The 15930-nt window shown below is 41.5% G+C and overlaps 2 protein-coding genes across 3 annotated transcripts; one reads left to right on the plus strand and one right to left on the minus strand.

Annotated features, from left to right (window-relative positions):
- The first annotated feature begins 1016 nt into the window (after positions 1-1016).
- Positions 1017-3458, plus strand: LOC121547412 (histone H3.3A). Its single transcript, XM_041858683.2, has 4 exons — positions 1017-1124; positions 2109-2240; positions 2389-2542; positions 2672-3458. The coding sequence occupies exons 2-4, from the start codon at positions 2113-2115 to the stop codon at positions 2798-2800; spliced, it is 411 nt and encodes a 136-aa protein (XP_041714617.1). The 5' UTR covers positions 1017-1124; positions 2109-2112; the 3' UTR covers positions 2801-3458.
- A 238-nt stretch (positions 3459-3696) lies between these two features.
- si:ch211-250n8.1 lies at positions 3697-15795 on the minus strand. 2 transcript variants are annotated; one of them, XM_041858682.2, is made up of 16 exons: positions 15473-15795; positions 13714-13821; positions 13545-13620; positions 13202-13358; positions 12995-13040; positions 12771-12796; positions 12548-12583; positions 12379-12431; positions 12046-12178; positions 5785-6002; positions 5027-5072; positions 4782-4847; positions 4635-4694; positions 4466-4551; positions 3897-3991; positions 3697-3768 (listed from the first exon to the last, which is right to left on the minus strand). In XM_041858682.2, the coding sequence occupies exons 1-16, from the start codon at positions 15507-15509 to the stop codon at positions 3734-3736; spliced, it is 1278 nt and encodes a 425-aa protein (XP_041714616.2). In that variant the 5' UTR covers positions 15510-15795; the 3' UTR covers positions 3697-3733. The 2 variants fall into 2 exon arrangements, with proteins under 2 accessions (XP_041714616.2, XP_041714615.2); XM_041858681.2 differs by having other exon boundaries at positions 12771-12829; positions 15473-15794.
- Between the last annotated feature and the right edge of the window lie 135 nt (positions 15796-15930).

A 15930-nucleotide genomic window follows, 5' to 3' on the forward strand; every position in this document is an offset into this window, starting at 1 on the left:
GCAGGAGCTTGCAGGGATTTGTAGTTTAGCGTGATGTCTACTTTGATGCTAATTAGCATTTTTTCAATCTTAGAATAAATAGAGCTGAATATATTGATAAAAGTCACCTTGTCCGAGAGAGAATTACATAATTATCAAAACGTCACGCCATGGTAAGCCTACACAAGACACAGCCGTTTCTAAAATCCCCTATGGGAAAAATGAATGGTGGAAAAACGATTGGAACCATTTCCCTGTTTGACCACTAGGTTTTATGGGTATTATGAAACCTCCACTGTTGGGCTCTATTGAAGAATCCCTACTGTTGACCAATGTCCAGGCTCCAAACTTTGGCTTGCCTCCAGATAAATGTGGTTTGCCCGAACAGCCAAAAAACCCCACGAAGTCCAAAACAAACAAAAACGTCACAAAATGTTGTCATAATATATGCTTGAACTCTACCGAACTTTTTCGGCTGGGAAGCATGTGGAAGCCTTAACCCTATCAAGGTGTGTATCAATTTAACCAATCGTTTTTTTATTAATATTATTATTTCTCGCTGATATGAAAGATAAGGTCCTTATGCTTCCAAAACCATACCGCAAGCGATGCATGTTAATGTTCAGACCGAACGTCAGGGATCTTAACAAAACAACCCCCTACAGAAGAAACCTTTGTCCAATGACTCGTATGTGTAATGTAATGGAACTGAGAGACATGATCAAGAGCTATGGTGATGTCCTTCAAGTTGCACAGAATTGTTAGAACATGTTCAGACATGTTTCAGAATCCCATTTTGTTACAACACTAATGTTTATAATTTATGTTAACCATTGAAATGGCAATATTTTCAACCAAAGTATTTTCCTATAATGTCTCGGCTGCTGATTGGCTACAGAGGACAGACAGCAACCAATGGGGTGTTGACTTTGTTAACCAATGAGAGAGCCGTTTTGATGGAGTTTAAACCAATGGTCTCACGAATTTCTAGTTCTCAACCAACCGGATTTATAAATGGGTTAGTTGACGTCATGGGAAAGTATAACATTTGATTTACTTCCCTGGTTGTCGTTATTCGTGTTGTGTGTTTTAAGGAAGAGGATTAAGGACGTTTAGTTTTGGAATAATCCAGCAGTTACCAATCGGTAAGTAACATCAGCGGGTTTGATTGTGTTCTTACCATTCACAAATATTCGATGTTGTCGGTTGACCTGCCAGAGGAGTTTGTTTAACTCCTAATTATGTAATAATATAATTCTAAATGGAGATCTGAGATGGCTGGAGGCTAACGTTAGCTAGCGAAATACATCTAACGATAACAGAATTGGCTGGCTACACTACTGTAGGTAAATAACATTAGTTGGCGGTACCGCATTTTCTCCATTCTAGCTAGTTGTCACCTATGTGACTCAATGCAACGATTCAACCAGGAGCGTGAGTTGTTTAATGAACGTTAACGTTGCTATATGGCATGTTGCTAGCTAACGTTAGCCATAGTGGTCGGTCAGTGTTAGCTTTCAGTTTAACGTTCTCTTTTCTACAGTTTTGCTGGCGTCAATCCCCGCAAACTAGTTATGTTGATATCAAAACGTACTCGTATTTATTACACTTAGTTATAGCGTTTGCACGGTCAAACGAACCAAGGCCACGCACTGAAGTGCAAAAACGAAATGTTGGAAGGCAACAAACTGAGTGAAGGCGGGGAGGTTTGTTCATAATTAAGCGCGCTGCTGGAACGGACGAGACTCCTCTCCCAGCGGTACCTAGGGGTGGGGGAGGGGATTATTCAAATTCACGATTGTTAATGTTGCTCAACTGTTTCAAGCTTTACAACAATCGTCACTACCTAGCAACGGTGATGGGACCAACTTGCGGTTGGTTTGATGCAACTGAGCGTGCAGCATTTGTAGTCGCCTTTTCATATCGCCCAAGATCGTAGACTTTGTCTCGTTTTGAAAAGCCACTTCAAATCCTTATTGCCCTTACATTGCCGTCCTCGGTAGCTCAATTGTGGTAGTGGGTTCGATCCCCGGGACCACCCATACGTAAAAATGTACGCACACATGACTGTAGGGTCGCTTTGGATAAAAGCGTCTGCTAAATGGCTTATTATTATTTATATTTTCTAGTGAGATGGCTCGTACCAAGCAGACCGCCCGTAAGTCCACCGGAGGAAAGGCGCCAAGGAAACAGCTCGCCACAAAGGCAGCCAGGAAAAGCGCGCCATCCACCGGAGGAGTGAAGAAACCCCATCGTTACAGGTACTGAGAGCAGTTCAACCGGTTTTCCAACATTATTTTGTTGTCTAGATCAGAAGTGGGTCGCTAACAGTTCTAGTTTCACACATTTAGAATTCATATCTAATCTAAATAACATCTAAGTCAAACGTTGTACAATTTTATTCCCCAGGCCAGGAACTGTGGCCCTGCGTGAGATCCGTCGTTACCAGAAGTCTACTGAGCTGCTGATCCGCAAGCTGCCCTTCCAGCGCCTGGTGAGAGAAATCGCCCAGGACTTCAAGACTGACCTGCGTTTCCAGAGTGCTGCCATTGGAGCTCTTCAGGTAAGATCCACTCTGACTGCGGCTACCACACTAATAGTCTGAAGGCTAATGGACAGGGCAAACTGGAACAAACTTTTTTTTTTATTCCCCAATTTGGTGATGTTTTTTCTTCTCCCTTCTCTCCAACAGGAGGCCAGCGAAGCATACCTGGTGGGTCTGTTTGAGGACACCAACCTGTGTGCCATCCACGCCAAGCGTGTCACCATCATGCCCAAAGACATTCAGCTGGCCCGCAGGATAAGGGGAGAGAGGGCTTAAATGGCACCCGCTCCAGACATAATCCTATTTATCATCCTTAACCATTTCTTGAGTATTTTTGTTTTGTTTTTTTGTAATGTGTTTTGAGATCAGTCATTCCACAAACCCCAATTCAGATCTGGCCAGTGTGCAGACAGAGAAATGTAGGAATATCTGCTTCAATTGCAAATGAGGCTTTTTTTTTTTTTTTTTTTTTTTTTTTTTTTTTTATATACACATTGAGTAGAGGATAGTGTATTACATGACTGTTTCACCACCGTATTGACTGTTCAGTCAGATCTCCTCTTCACATGTTAACTGGCTCATTTTGGGTCCTGGTGGATAGTATAGGCTCCAGATGAGGTTGGAGCTCTTGCTTGTGGTGTCTGAATTCTTCTCTCAGCTTCCAGGGGATGGGGTGTTCCGGGTCTTTCATCAATTTCCACCCTCTCTGTCAGCATGTCTTGCACAACAGCTCACTACTACTCTATAGTGATGTCAGGGGGGATTTTCCTCTTGAAACTGTCTGACGGCCAAGAGCATGACAGACCCCCTGTATATTCTGGACTGCTTTTTACATGTTATTTTTCCAAAATACAAAACCATGGCAGCTACATTTAATACTATTTATGAAAGTGTTGTCACATTGTAGTCTTTCTATTAAATGTCTTTGAGTAAATGCTCATGTGTTTGTGGTTCTTATTCTGACTGGCATGTTATGAGGATAATGTCTTTATCTACTAGGGGCTTTTACAGTTGGTATTCTCATTTAGTGTTCACACTTGTATTTTCGAAGCACATGTTTATTCAATTACCACAATACCTGGAAGACAAAATTGCTCTACAATGTGTGTATATATAATGTCAAGTCACAAACTTCCTCAACATTGAGTATACTGCGTCACAACATTATTTTGAAGTTTGTCACATATCCAGTTGTAAAGGGATTTCTTGTCATACGAACCACTCCGTGTGCTTGAAACCAGTAGCTGTGGAATAAAAAAAAATCAGATTTTAATTGTGACTGGAATTTTTTAAATGTTTTCTGTCTTTACAGCATCCCTGCAACAGGGAATCATCATACTAGAGATATTAAATTGTCTTCAATTATACTCACCGATGCGGTTGACGATCTCCTCACATTCTTTGACCGTGCTGGCTCTAAGCACCACACAGCAGAATCCTGTTGACTGAGTAGTTTCTGGGGAGTCTCTGAAAATGGAGCCAAATACATGTTCTGACATCTGCTCTCAGCCAACGGCAACGGAGCTGTGGCGGCTCAGGACACTTCATCACCGCTGCTAATGTTTTTCTCCAGAGGAGAGATTTGGGAATTCAATAGGATGAGGTTGCTAAATGCTGGTTTCTATTTTCCCCTCCTGAATGTAAATATTAGGATGGGGGGTAGGGTAAACTGATCCTAAATCTGTGGTTAAGGGCATATTATAGCTGGGGAGGTGTGAGCGACAGGAATACAGGATGCTGCTAATATTCCCATCCAGTGGTTTGGTATACAATGAGGAATGACTATCATTTGAGTGTGCTTTTGCACAGATTATGTAGAAAGGCACGTTGTCTTAAGGTTGTAATGTTAGTATTTATTGGAATGTATCTGCAATGGTGAGAAGGCCTGGGACTATTCTCTGGTATATAATGGCTGATATGTTGATTTTTATTAATACTCACGCTACGCAGAAGGCAAAGACGGTATAGTCTGGCTGACCAAACCGCCCTACACATGAGATCTCTGGATAATGATGCTGGAACAACTCCTAAACACACACACAAAGGGGAGAATTTCAACCCACTGGACAAAACCTGTTTTGCCAACGTGTGATATGTTCAAGGTACTCACTGTCATATTGGATTTCTCAGTGCAGATCAAGTGGGTTTCCTTAAGGTCTAAATGTACTTGCTGTGGAGAAAGTGAGAGGATATGTCAGTAGTTTGGTTACGGATTACAACAAACTAGTCAGGTCAGCAGGTCTCTATTTGTCAGTACCTTGCTGGGCTGGTTTTGCTGTAAGACCAGGGGGATTCCATGTTGAAGCACCTCCTTGCCTCCATTCTTGTCAAGAAAAGACATAAAACATAATTAACGCAATCACACACAATCTAACACACTCACAATAACCACAAGTACACAACACACCACGATTGATGTGCAAAAAAATTAAAATCTTCACAAACTGAAACACTAAGAATACACACCAACATGTAATTATAATGTTCAAATAACATATCTACCATTCCAATGTTTGTCTTTCCCAAGAACTGCACAATGTACACAATTCTGCGGGGGGAGAGGGGTGCCTCAGATTAGGTAAACATGCCTGTGTACTATTTTAACATAAAATAATAGATACAGATTTCAGCGTGAAACCACAAATAGCCCTACCCCCTGAACACTAGATTTGAAAGGATGGGATTGGTATAAGCAATTTGGTAGTACCCAATGATTTATATATACACTAGATGACAAACAGCCACTGCTGACGACACCACTCCTCCATCTTAGAATTCCCCCACGTTGTAAACAATATTTTGGAAGCTATAGAAATGCATTTATTAATGTCTACATTTGTTTTTGATACATTTATTATATTACAGACACATGAATGCACATTTTATTAATTATATTATGTGAGCTAAACATAAAAATAAAAACATTAAAAAATAAAATAAAAACGTTTCCCTTAAAGTAAAATTTGTAGAAAGTACTAATGTTACTGTCCCCACTAAAAATACTTAATACATGTAATTTTGTCCTTGAAACATTTAATTGAAATTCTGTAGAATTCCATTCATTCCTATGGAGGACTGCTTCTTCTGGGGAGTGCCAATATGGCCGACCGGTGGCTTCAAAGCCTCTCATTGTCCAATATATAGCATCTCCAATCTAGGGTTTATATACATCATTGGTAGTACCACCACCTTGCTTTCTGATTAGCGGTGTGCAAACCAATAATAGGTGCATTACCGCAACAACAACCCCTCAGACTTGCCTTCCCTCTTTGAGGCACTGAGAGGGTGTGGGCCTCTGGCCCTGATTGGTGGGTTGTTGAGAGGAAGGGGAGGGGCCTAGCTGCAGGGAGGGGTTCTCTTCTCTAAGAGCTCTTAGGAGTTTGATGATGGGGCGATACACGCCCCCTTCCTGCATACACCACCGTAACATACGCAGGGACAGGGGACGCCCCTTAAGCCTGGAGATGACCACACCTGCCTGAGAACACACACACACAAAAGCACAATGTCCCAATTAAATGTTCAAAGAGAAAAACGCCCTGTACAACATATTATACAAATATATGGTTTATCTAAGGTGTGGCTGTATATGTGGGAAGTGACACATACAGTCAGATCCTAAATGATTGGCACCCTTGATAAAGATGAGCAAAAAATACTGTATAAAATAAATAATACAAATACTGAGCTATATTGCGTGCTCAAACAAATTGGGAAATTATATTATTTATTGCCATTGACATTAACAAGAGCCTAGGGCCATAGCTACATATGAGGACACGGAGGTCCAGACCATTGTAATTTGTTCGAATAAAAACAAATTGTTTTTTTGGAGCGTTCATTTTTACATGTTAGTGCATACATATTTTTTTTCATACTGGCCCCCCGTGGGAAACAAACCCACAACCCTGGCATTGCAAGCGCCATGCTCTACCAACTGAGCTACACGGGACCCGTTCCACAGGGATGCTGGCCCATGTTGACTCCAATGTGTTCCACAGTTGTGTCAAGATGGCTGGTATTGGAGCTCTACTCCGAACAGCTCGTTACATCTCATCCCACAGATGTGCAATTGGATTGAGATCTGGTGGGCAGGCCACTGCACTAAGCTGAATCAAAGCTCATCACTAAACTAAGGATCCTGGGGACTAAACACCTCCCTCTGCAACTGGATCCTGGACTTCCTGACGGGCCGCCCCCAGGTGGTAAGGGTAGGTAACAACACATCTGCCACACTGATCCTCAACACGGGGGCCCCTCAGTGGTGCGTGCTCAGTTCCCTCCTGTACTGCCTGTTCACCCATGACTGCATGGCCAGGCACGACTCCAACACCATCATTAAGTTTGCTGACGACACAACAGTGGTAGGCCTGATCACCGACAACGATGAGACAGCCTATAGGGAGGAGGTCAGAGACCTGGCCGTGTGGTGCCAGGATAACAACCTCTCCCTCAACGTGACAAAGACAAAGGAGATGATTGTGGACTACAGGAAGAGGACTGAGCACGCCCCCATTCTCATCGACAGGGCTGTAGTGGAACAGGTTGAGAGCTTCAAGTTCCTTGGTGTCTACATCACCAACGAACTATCATGGTCCAAACACACCAAGACAGTCGTGAAGAGGGCACGACAAAGCCTATTCCCCCTCAGGAGACTGAAAAGATTTGGCATGGGTCCTCAGATCCTCAAAAAGTTATACAGCTGCACCATCGAGAGCATCCTGACTGGTTGCATCACCGCCTGGTATGGCAACTGCTCGGCCTCCGACCGCAAGGCACTACAGAGGGTAGTGCGTACGGCCCAGTACATCACTGGGGCCAAGCTTCCTGCCATCCAGGACCTCTATACCAGGCGGTGTCAGAGGAAGGCCCTCAAAATTGTCAAAGACTCCAGCCACCCTAGTCATAGAATGTTCTCTCTGCTACCGCACGCAAGCAGTACCGGAGCGCCAAGTCTAGGTCCAAAAGGCTTCTCAACAGCTTCTACCCCCAAACCATAAGACTCCTGAACAGCTAATCAAGGCTACCCGGACTATTTGCACTGCACCCCCCACCCCCACCACATCTTTTTACGCTGCTGCTACTCTGTTAATTATTTATGCATAGTCACTTTAACTCTACCCACATGTACATATTACCTCAACTACCTCAACTAGCCGGTGCCCCCGCACATTCACTCTGCACCAGTACCCCCCTGTATATAGCCTCCCTACTGTTATTTTATTTTACTTCTGCTCTTTTTTTCTCAACACTTTTTTGTTGTTGTTGTTTTATATTAATTTTTTATACAAAAATTAATGCATTGTTGGTTAAGGGCTGTAAGTAAGCATTTCACGGTAATGTCTACACCTGTTGTATTCGCCGCATGTGGCAAATACAATTTGATTTGATTTGATTTGAATTCACTGTCATGTTCATGGAACCATTCCTGGACAATCATAGCCTTGTGGCATGGGGCATTATCCTGCTGAAAAAAATCAATTTGCAGATGGATACACTGCTGCCATGATGGGATGCACCTGATTGGCAATGATGTTCAGATATGTGGCAATGATGTGGCATTCAAACGTTGCTCCACTTTTATCAATGGGCCCAATGTGTGCCATGAAAATCCACCCCACACCATCACACCACCAGATTGCAATGTTGACACGTGGCATAATGGATGCATGTACTAATGTCGTTTTCTCCATACCCTAGTCCTCCCAACATCAGGAACTGTGATTCATCAGACCAGGCAATGTTTTTTCAATTCTCCAGTGTCCAGTGTTTTCGTTCCTTAGCCCACTGCAAACGCAGTTTCTTGTTTTTTGCTGAAAGAAGTGGAACTCTGTAAGGTCGTCGGCTGCCATACCCAATTTGTGTCAAGGTACGACGAGTTGTGCATTCTTTTATGGGTCTTTGGGCACCAATGTTGTATTGGACTGTCAGTTGACTAACTGTAGCCTGTCTGTTGCTCGGCACAGTTCATGTCAGCCTCCTTTGTCCTCTTTCATCAATTATCCATTTTCGATCACTGGCCTGCCGTTGGCTGGATGTCCTTTGGGTGGTGGACCATTCTTGATACACACGAGAAACTGTTGAGCGTAGAAAACCCAGCAGCGTTGCAGTTCTTGACACACTCAAATCGGTGCGCCTGGCACCTACTACCATACCCCGTTCAAAGGCACTTAAATATTTTGTCTTGCCCATTCACCCTCTGAATGGCACACATACACAATCCATGTCTCAATTGTCTTAAGGCTTAAAAATCCTTCTATAACCTGTTTCCTCCCCTTCATCTACACTGATTAAAGTGTTTAACAGGTGATATCAATATGGAATCATAGCTTTCACCTGGATTCACCTGGTCAGTCTATGCCAGGGTTCTCCAACCCTGTTCCTGGAGAGCTACCTGTTTTGTACACTCAGTGTATGTCACTCACTGACAGTCACTCAATTAGCCCATGTCAGTTAAACATTTTCAGATTGGTAAATTAGTGTAGTTAGTCTAGCCAGATATCTAAACTTGTAGTAATTATGGCCGAATTACCGACTGAGCAAGCAGGGCACGTGCCCAGGGGCCCTGACCTCTATGGGGCCCCCATTCATTTTGTTAGTCACTTTCACTCAGATATCATATTAACATGGCATAAGTCATGGCAAAATGTGTAGAATTGCAGGTAATTAGCTTTTAAAACTGCAAAAAAGTATCCCCTCCCCATAGCTATAATTTGTAGAACTGCATGAAATTAGCTGTAAAACTGTAAACAAAAAAAAGTTATGTAAAGCAAACGTATTTGTTTACCTTTTGTTAATAAAATATTTGTTCTGCTAACAGATCCCTCTGTACGTATTAAATTATCGTTTTTAATCCCGGTGCTGAGTTAATGTGAGTTACTGTGTAGCGGCTAATTGTATAGCTAATAGGCTTTGTGTTTGAAGATCGATTGAGGTGAATGAAGCTACAGCAACCAATGTGATAATGGCTGGGGTAATTTTTGCTTGTTTTTGTTGTTCTCCAAAAAGCATTTTATAGTTTTTAAATAGTATAGAAATGCAGTAAATGAGCTTCAACTTTCTTCAAGGTTCCCCAGGACCAGTGGAAGCAAAATAGCCCCATATACTGTAGTGCCTTCAGAAAGTATTCACACATTTTGTTGTGTTACAAGGTCGGATTTAAATGGATTTAATTGTCATTTTTTGTCAACGATTTACACAAAATACTCTGTAATGTCAAAGTGGAAGAAAAATTCTAACATTTGTTAAAAAAAAAAAGTATAAAAAACACAAATATATCTTGATTACATAAGTATTCAACCCCCTGAGTCAATACATGTTAGAATCACCTTTGGCAGCGATTACAGCTGTGAGTCTTTCTGGGTAAGTCTCTAAGAGCTTTGCACACCTGGATTGTGCAATATTTGCACATTATTCATTTTAAAATTCTTCAAGCTCTGTCAAGTTGGTTGTTGATCATTGCTAGACAGCCATTTTCATGTCTTGCCATAGATTTTCAAGCTGATTTAAGTCAAAACTGTAACTAGGCCACTCAGGAACATTCAATGCTTTTGCCTGTGCTTAGCTTTATTCTGTTTCTTTTTATCCTAAAAAACTCCCTAGTCCTTGCCAATGAAAAGCATACCCATAACATGATGCAGCCACCACCATGCTTGAAAATATGAAGAGTGGTACTCAATGATGTGTTGTGTGGATTTTCCCCAAACATAACACTTTGTATTCAGGACATAAAGTACATTTCTTTGCCACATTTTTATGCAGTTTTACTTTAGTGCCTTATTGCAAACAGCATGCATGTTTTGTAATATTTGTATTCTGTACAGGCTTCCTTCTTTTCACTCTGTCATTTAAGTTAGTATTGTGGAGTAACTACAATGTTGTTGATCCATCATCAGTTTCCTCACAGCCATTAAACTCTGTAACTGTTTTAAAGTCACCATTGGCCTCATGGTGAAATCCCTGAGTGGTTTCCTTCCCCCTTCGGCAACTGAGTTAGGAAGGATGCCTGTATCTTTGTAGTGACTGTGTGTATTGATACACCATCCAAAGTGTCATTAATAACTTTGCCATGCACAAAGGGATATTCAATGTCTGCTTTTATTTTTATTTTTAACCATCTACCAATAGGTGCCCTTCTTTGCGAGGCATTGGGAAACCTCCCTGGTCTTTGTGGTTGAATCTGTGTTTGAAATTCACTGCTCGACTGAGGGACCTTACAGATAATTGTATATGTGGGGTACAGAGATGATGGCATAGTCATGAAAAAATCATGTTAAACACTATCCATGCAACTATTATGTGACTTGTTAAGCACATTTTTACTCCTGAACTTATTTAGGCTTGCCATAACAAAGGGGTTGAATACTTATTGACTCAAGACATTTCAGCTTTTTATTTTTAATACAGTTGTAAGAATATCTAAAAACATATTTCCACTTTGACATTACAGGGTATTGTGTGACACAAAATCTCAATTTAATCAATTTTAAATTCAGGCTGTAACACAACAAAATGTGGAAAAAGTCAAGGGGTGTGAATACTTTCTGAAGGCACTGTCAAATCAAAGTTCCACAACTATATTTTACAGTAGCTGTGGAATTCTTTTCTGCCTATGCATCCTTCTTTCAACGTGAAACCCACCACTTGTATGCTCGGCCAAAGAGCTCTATTTTCACGTCATTTAACAAATGTAAATGCCTGGGGTTTGCTAAACGGCATTGGCACTTGGATTGGAACCAGTGCTATGATCAGATGACATGAAAAAAGCTCTTTGGCCACGCACACCTGTGGTGGATTTCGCATTGAAAGAAGGATGCATAGGCAGAAAATTACCCCATACCTACTGTAAAATATGTTGGTATGAGGCTATTTCGCTTCCACTGATCCTGGGGCCCTTGTTAAGGTCAACAGCATCATTTACCCAGTACCAGGACATTTTTGCCAAAAACCTGGTTGACTCGGCCAGTGGATCTTCCAGCAAGACAACAACCCCAAGCACACAAAATCCACAAAGAAATGGTTAATTGACCACAAAAATCAACATTTTGCAATGGCCATCTCAGTCTCCGGACTTAAACCTCGTTGAAAATCTGTGGTTTTAATTGAAGAGGGCAGTCCATAAATGCAGATGTAGGATATCAAGGATCTGGAAAGATTTTTTATGGAGGAATGTTTTAAGATCCCTCCCAATGTGTTCTCCAAAACATTTTAGAAAAAGGCTCAGTGACGTTATCCTCGCAAGGTGAGCTATTAAAAGGTATTGAAAACATGGTTGCCAATAATTTTGACCCTTATCTTTTTTAGAAAAAAATGTATTACATGTTAAACAAAATCTCTTTCTCTGAGTAATTGTATTAGGACATTTTTTTTGCATACAATATAGCTCAGTTTTTGTATTAATTATTTTATACAATCTTTATACTAAGTTCGAATGATTTTGCATGGTCCTGAGGAGCAGCTGATTAAAAAGCAGGTGTGTTAGATTAGGGCTGGAGCAATTTTTGTTGTAAAGGTCTCCTTACCTGTCCATTGCAGGCATTCCGTAAGGAGATTCCGTTGATCTCATCGATGATGTCACCTGGATGTACACACTTGTCCACCTGAGCTTGGCTACCTGGCAACAGTTTCAGGACAAAGACACGGCCACTGAGATACCTGGGGGAAGAGAGAGAGGGGCAGGGGGGGAGAGAGGAGATGAGAGGAGAGAGGGAGAGAGAGAGAGAGAGAGAGAGAGAGAGAGAGAGAGAGAGAGAGAGAGAGAGAGAGAGAGAGAGAGAGAGAGAGAGAGAGAGAGAGAGAGAGAGAGAGAGGGATGACTGTGTATTATGAGGAAGGATACAAACACTGCCACTTACCTGAGCACCATCCCTAGCTCACGACAGGGTACTGCCTCATACATATAACACACCTGGAAAACACAGACATAGCCATCACTTCAATAGGCAAAAGATACACAGACTAACGATGAGGCAGGGAAGTCATACATAGATCTGAGATTGTACAGGGCTCATTTCAATATCTTACCGGTAGAAGCCAGCTCTCATCCAGAAAACTGCAGTTCTAAAGTGAAAAGGCAGACATTTTGCTGATGTGAGTAGTGATATTCTATGTTTTGAGAACTCTTTGTATTTGCAACATTTTGTTCTAGGCCAACAGTCTAAGCAGAGACTTGACTCATGCTTTCTGACACTGTGCATCAACCACATCATAATCAGGCAAACAGGAGAGGGAAGGAAACACTTTGTACCTCCATGTCCAGTTTGAAGTCCATTTCTGAGAGGACCATGAGTAGGGACATGAAAGGCTCTTAGAGAGGAAGGATATTTGACTCAGTCATCATGATTGTTGTTGGACACTTGACAAGTTCAACGTGATGAAAACGATTTCCTGATATTAAGGCCAATGCCAAAACCAACCATTTAGTGAAAACAAAACAAACAGGAAGAGAAGAGAAGAAAAGAAAAGCCTCACCCACAAATTCCTCATTCATAAGAAGCGATATAGCTGGGTTGTACCACTGGAAAACAGAAACCAGTAAAACAAGTAAATTATATGATAGCCTATTCAAACATAACTGGAATATAGCCTAATTACTTAACACCAAAGCAATCAAAATTGTAATGTTACAACAATGTAACAATAAGGTATTAGAGCCAATATGAGTGACAGATAACAGACCTCTAGTACTTTGGGTGTGTGTAGCAGGTGTTTGATGACTCCTTCTAGAACCCTCCGTCTGAGGGCTAGCCTGAGGAGGTAGCGTCCTCGTCCCTGAGCTGACAACAGCTTTCTGCAGGCTAAGGTCTGTTCAACCGCTAGCGACACAGCACTCAGTCTAGCATTCACGGACACAAACATACACACACACACACACACACACACACACACACACACACACACACACACACACACACACACACACACACACCAGTGAGGGAGACAAGACAACAACAGAGGGGTTAGCAGTCACTGTATGTTATTTTCTATAACACAATCTCTAAATGTGCTGTATGTAGTTTACCTGCCGCAATTGTCGTGTTGGAGGAGTTGCTCGAAACATTGCCAGTAGTCCCTGTGTACTAGACCAAGGACCGGCTCTGAGGGAGACACACACTAGTTAGAATGCCGGTCGGCAGGCTCTAATGTCCTGTACTCCTGTCTGTATGGCTTTGCTTTGTTATAATACTCACGTTGAAGGCCCTTCCTAAGGATGAGCTCCAGTAGTTCACAGCAGGAGGAGAGGTGAGGGTTGACATCTGTCACAGTCCCCTCTTCTGTCTGCAAGTTCAGGATGCATACTGGACGAGCACAAATATACACACAATACAATATACAGTACCAGTCAAAAGTTTGGACACACCTACTCATTCAAGGTTTTTTTTTAACACGATGGGGTAATTAACACTCACAGTGTTATTTCTGTTCAACACTAGTGTTAATCTAGAGTTAACTCCTATTAGTGTTATGCAAAAACACTGTTACCGTAAGGGATTTGGGGTGTTGTTTTAACACTATGTGGTGTAAAGCCTAATTTGCATATTTCCTATGGTGCCTTTTCTTTTCGAGTGAATTGTTAGTCACAGAGACATGACTGTATTTGTTAGTGACAGAGACATGGTTGTTGAATTATTTTCTTTTAAAGGCCTGTGGCTTTCACCAAATTAGTACCTAGGCGAATGTTATCATTAAAATACTGAGATTTGTCCTTGTACTCAAGAGAAAGAAAGGATTGGTTAATTTCCCCTCTGTGTTTTAACTTTATGACAATACATTACATGTATCATAAGCCCTTACTTTGATGGCCTAATTTTACTCTAACACAGTGGTGTTAGGAAAATCCTGGTTTACAAATTACAGGCCACATCAGGCCTGCAAGTCACATTATGCTGGCTGGCAAAGTGATGTGTAATTCCTTTTGGAAACAAGCCAGAGTTTTAATTTGTATTCACCTACATTCAGAATGACTACCAGGGTTAGAAACTCTGGTAAAGGAGACTACCTAAACCATTTAAATGGAACAAACATGTCAGTAACTGATTGAATTCGTTTAGGAACATGTATGTTGTGTATCTTTGTGTAGCATAAGATGAATCAATCAATCAATGCAAAAACACAGATATTAAAAACAATTCTTCCAAAAAATCTACCTGCATAGCATGCTGGGAATATGATAATGATGGGTGTGGTTTTGATGGAACTGTTTTACTCTCCACAGTGTAAAACAATAACTCTGGTTATTAACACCAACACTGGGGTTATTTTACACCCCTGAGTGTTAATTCCACTCTAACAGACACTAGAACACTAGAAATCAACACTGGCCAATTTTCTGTGTAGGCTTATGATATGTGCACAATACATGGACAAAATATGGCAGACGTGGGTGGCTTCTTTCCTTTTGCTGTCTGAGGGCACATCTCCCACACTTGATGGCCAAGGAGGACCCAGTTGCTTGGCAACCTGAAAACATCACTGCTTTTGTCTGTTCGTGTTTTGCATAGTGCCTGATAGGCTTCACCAGCACTAAATTGTGTCAGGTGGTTGAGTGATAGAATAAAATTGAGGTTAAAGGTGCAGTGAGACTGCTTTAATACATCAAAGCTGCTGCTCCAATAGTAACATCTGAAAGTGATTCTTCAAAATATTTCATTCAGAGGATGATATTTCTACATTCAGAGATAACACATGCTTCACAAAAGATAAGACTATGAAGCAATTTTCTGGTAGAAGAATGTATTTATTCCAAAATTCCCTGCTGCAGCACATGAGCGTAACCTGAGCCGCCTATGTAGGAGCGTCTATCCAATGTTTAGGCTATACTAGGCTGAGTAAATGTCTGCTGATACTCTCGCTCAGCCTATTCTTGTCTGTGTATCTACAAATTAACAACACATAACCCCCATATGCATGTCTCAATTCACTCGGTGTCTATTTGCTGTATGTTCTTACCTTTGAGGGTCCCGAGCAGCGGGTCTTTCGGAGGCATAATTAATATTATCAGCGCCGATAGAGACGCACTGTGCCGCCTGTCATTTAACAGCGCGTCATAGCTTTCACACACTTCCGCATGTCTAAAACATACCGAGACACCCTTTCCCTTAGGCTGTTACAGATAGAGAAGGGTAAACATGATATCAATGTCCAAATAGACTACATGGATCACATTTTGCGGTTGGACTGGAAATGTCAGTGACAGCTACAATAAACAATTTTCACTCAAAAACATTGTAGCTAGCCTACTCAGTTTCAGAATAGCCTGTTTCATTTTGCACACACTGAATGGCTACATTGTTTCTGTCATTTAATCAAGGTCTCTTAAATTGACGCGCTGTGAATGAGATTCTATAGTCTGGCGACCTCTTGTGGAAAAAAGTGAATTATCAAAACACGTGAGGACCCAACAAAGA

The sequence above is a fragment of the Coregonus clupeaformis genome, chromosome 31 (genome assembly GCF_020615455.1).
Source record: "Coregonus clupeaformis isolate EN_2021a chromosome 31, ASM2061545v1, whole genome shotgun sequence".
NCBI lineage: Eukaryota > Metazoa > Chordata > Actinopteri > Salmoniformes > Salmonidae > Coregonus > Coregonus clupeaformis.